Source organism: Bos javanicus, chromosome 7 (genome assembly GCF_032452875.1).
Source record: "Bos javanicus breed banteng chromosome 7, ARS-OSU_banteng_1.0, whole genome shotgun sequence".
Lineage (NCBI taxonomy): Eukaryota > Metazoa > Chordata > Mammalia > Artiodactyla > Bovidae > Bos > Bos javanicus.
Genome location: NC_083874.1, coordinates 41530730 through 41537691, shown reverse-complemented (window position 1 = coordinate 41537691; position 6962 = coordinate 41530730). Strand labels below are relative to the sequence as shown.

The window sequence follows — 6962 nt, the reverse complement described above, 5'->3', positions numbered from 1 at the left end:
TCTTTTCTAAGCCTTAAGTGAAATCGCTCAGTCGTGTCCAACTCTTTGGGACCCCATGGACTATAGCCCACCAGGCTCCTCCATCCATGGGATTTTCTAGGCAAGAGTACTGGAGTGCTCCTTCCTCCAGTGCTCTTTGCCATTTCCTTCTCCAAAAGTTCTGAAATGACTATCAATTGTTGATTGGATAAGCAAAGTGTGGTATAACCTTAAGTAGAATATTATTCATTCATATAAAGTAATGAAAAACTGATATGTGCTTCAACATGAACCTTCAAAACATTATAGTAAGTGAGAGAAAATAGTCACGAAATAATACCACATTTGCAGATTTCATTTATATCAGTTCAGTTCAGTTCTGTTGCTCAGTCATGTCCAACTCTTTGTGACCCCATGAATCGCAGCATGCCAGGCCTCCCTGTCCATCACCAACTCCTGGAGTTCACTCAAACTCATGTCCATTGAGTCGGTGATGCCATCCAGCCATCTCATCCTCTGTCGTCCCCTTCTCCTCCTGCTCCAATCCCTCCCAGCATCAGAGTCTTTTCCAATGAGTCAACTCTTCACATGAGGTGGCCAAAGTACTGGAGTTTCAGCTTTAGCATCATTCCTTCCAAAGAAATCCCAGGGATGATCTCCTTCAGAATGGACTGATTGGATCTCCTTGCAGTCCAAGGGACTCTCAAGAGTCTTCTCCAACACTACAGTTCAAAAGCATCAATTCTTTGGCACTCAGCCTTCTTCACGGTCCAACTCTCACATCCATACATGACCACTGGAAAACCATAGCCTTGACTAGATGGACCTTTGTTGGCAAAGTAATGTCTCTGCTTTTGAATATGCTATCTAGGCTGGTCATAACTTTTCTTCCAAGGAGTAAGCGTCTTTTAATTTCATCACTGCAGTCACCATCTGCAGTGATTTTGAAGCCCCCAAAATAAAGTCTGACACTGTTTCCACTGTTTCACCATCTATTTCCCATGAAGTGATGGGACCAGATGCCATGATCTTCGTCTTCTGAATGCTAAGTTTAAGCCAACTTTTTCACTCTCCTCTTTCACTTTCATCAAGAGGCTTTTTAGTTCCTCTTCACTTTCTTCCATAAGGGTGGTGTCATCTGCATATCTGAGGTTATTGATATTTCTCCCAAATCTTGGTTCCAGCCTTTGATTCTTCCAGCCCAGCATTTCTCATGATGTACTCTGCATAGAAGTTAAATAAGCAGGGTGACAATATACAGCCTTGACGTACTCCTTCTCCTATTTGGAACCGGTCTGTTGTTCCATGTCCAGTTCTAACTGTTGCTTCCTGACCTGCATATAGGTTTCTCAAGAGGCAGGTAGGGGGTCTGGTATTCCCGTCTCTTTCAGAATTTTCCACAATTTATTGTGATCTACACAGTCAAAGGCTTTGGCATAGTCAATAAAGCAGAAATAGATGTTTATCTGGAACTCTCTTGCTTTTTCCATGATCCAGCGGGTGTTGGCAATTTGATCTCTAGTTCCGCTGCCTTTTCTAAAACCAGCTTGAACATCTGGAAGTTCACGGTTCATGTACTGCTGAAGCCTGACTGGAAGAATTTTGAGCATTACTTTACTAGCATGTTAGATGAGTGCAATTGTGTGGTAGTTTGAGCATTCTTTGGCATTGCCTTACTTTGGGATTGGAATGAAAACTGATCTTTTAAAGTCCTGTGGCTATTGCTGAGTTTTCCAAATTTGCTGGCATATTGAGTGCAGCACTTTCACAGCATCATCTTCCAGGATTTAAAATAGCTCAACTGGAATTCCATCACCTCCACTAACTTTGTTCATAGTGATGCTTTCTAAGCCCCACTTGACTTCACATTCCCGCATGCCTGGCTCTAGGTGAGTGATCACACCGTGATTATCTTGGTTGTGAAGATCTTTTTTGTACAGTTCTTCTGTGTATTCTTGCCACCTCTTCTTAATATCTTCTGCTTCTGTTAGGTCCATACCGTTTCTGTGCTTTATCTAGCCCATATATGCATGAAATGTTCCCTTGGTATCTCTGATTTTCTTGAAGAGATCTCTAGTCTTTCCCATTCTGTTGTTTTCCTCTATTTCTTTGCATTGATTGCTGAGGAAGGTTTTCTTATCTCTCCTTGCTATTCTTTGCAACTCTGCATTCAGATGCTTGCTGCTGCTGCTGCTAAGTCGCTTTAGTCATGTCCGACTCTGTGAGACCCCATAGATGGCAGCCCACCAGTCTCCCCCGTCCCTGGGATTCTCCAGGCAAGAACACTAGAGTGGGGTGTCATTTCCGTCTCCAATGCAGGAAAGTGAAAAGTGAAACTGAAGTCGCTCAGTCGTGTCCAACTCTTCACGACCCCATGGACTGCAGCCTACCAGCCTCCTCTGTCCATGGGATTTTCCAGGCAAGAGTACTGGAGTGGGGTGCCATTGCCTTCCCATTCTGATGCTTATATCTTTCCTTTTCTCCTTTGCTTTTTGCTTCTCTTCTTTTCACAGCTATTTGTAAGGCCTCCCCAGATAGCCATTTTGCTTTTTTGCATTTCTTTTCCATGGGGGTGGTCTTGATCCCTGTCTCCTGTACAATGTCACGAACCTCAGTCATCAGGCATTCTATCTATCAGATCTAGGCCCTTAAATCTATTTCTCACTTCCACTGTATAATCATAAGGGATTTTATTTAGGTCATACCTAAATGGTCTCTTGGTTTTCCCTACTTTCTTCAATTTAAGTCTGAATTTGGCAATAAGGAGCTCATGATCTGAGCCACAGTCAGCTCCCGGTCTTGTTTTTATGACTATATAGAGCTTCTCCATCTTTGGCTGCATAGAATATAATCAATCTGATTTCAGTGTTGACCATCTGGTGATATCCGTGTGTAGAGTCTTCTCTTGTGTTGTTGGAAGAGGGTGTTTGCTATGACCAATGCGTTCTCTTGGCAAAACTTTATTAGCCTTTGCCCTGCTTCATTCCGTATTCCAAGGCCAAATTTGCCTGTTACTCCAGGTGTTTCTTGACTTCTTACTTTTACATTCCAGTCTCCTTTAATGAAAAGGACACATTTTTTTTTGGTGTTAATCCTAAAAGGTCTTGTAGTTCTTCATAGAAGCATTCAACTTCAGCTTCTTCAATGTTACTGGTTTGAGCATATACTTGGATTACTGTGATATTGAATAGTTTGCCTTGGAAACGAACAGAGATCATTCTGTCATTTTTGAAATTGCATCCAAGTACTGAATTTCGGATCTTTTGTTGACCATGATGGCTACTCCACTTCTTCTAAGGAATTCCTGTCCGTAGTAGTAGATATAATGATCATCTGAGTTAAATTCACCCATTCCAGTCCATTTTAGTTCACTGATCCCTAGAATATCGATGTTCACTCTTGCCATCTCCTGTTTGACCACTTCCAATTTGCCTTAATTCATGGACCTAGCATTCCAGGTTCCTATACAATATTGCTCTTTACAGCATCGGACCTTGCTTCTATCACCAGACACATCCACAACTGGGTATTGTTTTTGCTTTGGCTCCATCCCTTCATTCTTTCTGGAGTTATTTCTCCACTGATCTCCAGTAGCATATTGGGCACCTACTGACCTGGGGAGTTCCTCTTTCAGTATCCTATTATTTTGCCTTTTCATACTGTTCATGGGGTTCTCAAGGTAAGAATACTGAAGTGGTTTGCCATTCCCTTCTCCAGTGGACCACATATGCTACATCCTAAATAGGCAAAACCACATAGACAAAAAATAGTGCTTGCCTTCAGTTGGGGGAGAAGGGAATGATGAATGAATGCTAATGGGTATAATAAGTATGAGCATACTTTGGGGGGTTCTTTTGAAATTAGATAATGATAATGATTGCATTTATCTGTGAATCTACTGAAAAATAACTGAACTCTGCACTTTAAAGTGTTGAGTTTCATTGTATGTGAATTTTATTTTAAAAAATCCTGAGAATATATATATATATATTTAGAATATTCTGCATATCTCAAAAATTGTCATTTTTCTAAAAAGAGATGCAACATATTACAACCCATGGACATCTCATTTAAGTATAAAGTCTAATAGTTTAAAAAAACATTTATAGAGCAATAACAAATTGCATAATAAAGATTGGATTACAGTTATATATACATAAATCAAGTTAATCTCATGAGCATATAAGGATTGTTTTTAAAGATGTAGATTATTTACCTTTGTAAATTGCAATAAATTAATGACTCTTTGGTTGCATGAATGTGTGGGTACTCAGCAGAACATTAGAACAGCTGTTATGGGCATTCAGAGACCATAAGTTTCCTCTAAGAAAAAAAAAATTCAGTTTTGTGGCATAATTTATAGGAAATATTTTTTTACAGCTGTGTACAAAATCATGATTAGCAATTCTAGAAACTGTTTGTTAGTTTTCTAGTACCTTCAAATAGATTTTAGTTATCAATATAAGGTTGAGTGACAAAGTCAATTACAATAAAGATGAAGGTTGTGCAGCTTAAACAAATAAATATTTTATGTGGACTCATTAAAATATTCACTTTCTTTTTAAAGGCAAAAAAAAAAAAAATGTATAAGTCCCTGTTAGCTTATCTAGACATATGACTTATTTGACAGAATTGTCAATGTTAACTATCAATTTCTAAATTCTTTGGAATTAAGTAGGGAAGAGTTGGGAATAAAAGTCAAAACATGGGTTCAAATAGGGCTAAAATGAAGACAAGTTCATTTAAGGTAAGTAATTATTAAATGGAGATTTAAGTGGTTCAACTCCAACCTTTTGTCTTGGATAAAGCAAAATCATCAGACTTATACCTGAGTTAAAAGACAGGCATCCTAAAATCAGGTACTTATGTCTAACAACTAGTGGTATAAAAGAAATTCACAGTGGTGAAGCTGCCTATGCTGTTATCTAAACTGTCTTCTTGACCTGTGATGTTTATATAAACTATAAATGAAGGTATTTTAAATTGGAAATAAAAGTGGGAGAATAATATACCAGGAAGAATAAGACGATGCAAGGGACTCAAGTTTCCGGGAAGGAGTACTGATCACAGTGGGCACTCAAAGATGCTGTATACAATTAATTTTCCTTTTTCTCAACAGTTTCTGAAATCCTTTAGATACCTCTTTGTTTCGAAGACTGTAGATGAGAGGGTTCAGCATCGGGGTGAGGATGGTATAAAAGGCTGATACCACCTTGTCCTGGTCCGGTGTGTGGTTAGAAGCTGGTCTCATATACATAAACATGGCAGCTCCATAGTAGAGTCCAACCACAGACAGATGTGAGCAGCAGATGGTGAAGGCCTTGCGGCGACTTTCCTTGGAATCCATGCCGATGACAGCTTGAAGAACTCGTGAATAGGAACCAATAATCACAGAGACTGGAAAAACCAGCATCACCACACAACAGATAAAAAGCAAATTTTCAAATGCAGAGGTATCTGCACAAGATAGAGGTAAAAGGGCAGCAACATCACAGAAAAAGTGATGAATTTCCAGGGAGCTGCAATAAGGGAATGAGAAGGCTGCTACAAGCACAATGATCCCATCAAGAAACCCCAAGATCCAGGAAGCAACAGTCATGAAGACACAGCATTTCTGATTCATCAGGATGGTATATCGAAGAGGGTGGCATATAGCCACACAGCGATCATAGGCCATGACAGCCAACAGGAAGCATTCAGCTCCAAGTAGGGAAACATAGAAGAATATCTGGATGCCACAGCCTGCTAGAGAAATGGATTTCCTGCCAGACAAGTAGTTGAAGGCCATCTTGGGTACAGTAGTAGAGATGAGCATGAGGTCCATGAGGGACAATTGGCTAAGGAGCAAGTACATAGGGGTGTGGAGCTGGGTGTCCAGGTAGATAAGAAGAACCATGAGAGTGTTTCCCATGAAGGCCACTGTGAAGATGCCCAAGACCAGAGAGAAAAGGAAGATGTGTGTGGGTCTGTAATCAAAGATTCCTAACAGGATGAAGTCCAAGTTGAAGGTCTGGTTTCTCCAAACCATCCTGGATAATTTGTGTTATCTGCAAGATCCAGAATGCGTAGAAACTTGTTTATTAGTTTTCAAATGCATACCAGGTCAGCGTATTCAAGTGCACACTGCATTGTATGCATGCACAAGAACTCACCAACCTTCAGTTACCTCCTCTTTGGTCACAATAAGTTATGTGATTTGGTCCATTGTTTTCTAGTCATTTTCCCATCCAGACTTCCCAAATAACAACTTCAATAACCATTTTCCTTATTTCCCAGAAAAGAAAAATGTATATTATTGACTAACTCAAAGGTACACAGTCAATAGAGAATCTAGGAGAAAAATAATTACAAGTGTCTGTTGCTAAATTTTATGAAATATCCTTGATCACATAGTATTCTTTATTGACAGTTGTATTCTTTGTCTTAACATGTCTCCACTGTGTTCTCACCTAACTACAGAATTCCTCTTCTCTTGATTCCTTCTACCATTTTACCTGCTTCTTGTGTGTGGTACCAGCCCAGTGAAACATTGCATTGGAACAATACTGTGGTCAGTTACTTAGTCCTGCCTGACTTTTTGCGACTTCATGAACTGTAGCCCACCAGGCTCCCCTGTCCATGGAATTTTCCAGACAAGAATACTGGAGTGGTTGCCATTTTCTGTTGTTGCCATTTCCTACTCTAGGGGAATCTTCCTGTTGCAGCGATTGAACCAGCATTTCTTATACCTCCTGCATTGGCAGGCAGATTCTTTATTACTGTGCCTCCTGGGAAGTCAAGGTCAATGTTATTATCCTCAAAGGAGAATCTATATAGCTAATTCAGAGAAGGGTTTAGTAATGTACATTTTAACTTTTCCATCTCAGACTAAGCCTCACAGACTTCTTAATTCATCAAAACTCCCATTATGCTTTTATTTCTCCTTGATATAAAGTAATCTATTTTTTCTTAATTTCTTATCATCTTATTTTAAATTCAGCTTT

The 6962-nt window shown here is 39.6% G+C and overlaps 1 protein-coding gene across 1 annotated transcript; it reads right to left on the bottom strand.

Annotated features, from left to right (window-relative positions):
• Positions 1-5056: 5056 nt before the first annotated feature.
• On the bottom strand, positions 5057-6125 carry LOC133252118 (olfactory receptor 2M4-like). Its single transcript, XM_061424836.1, has one exon. It carries the CDS (start codon positions 6005-6007, stop codon positions 5057-5059), a length of 951 nt encoding a protein of 316 aa, XP_061280820.1. The 5' UTR covers positions 6008-6125.
• Positions 6126-6962: the final 837 nt, after the last annotated feature.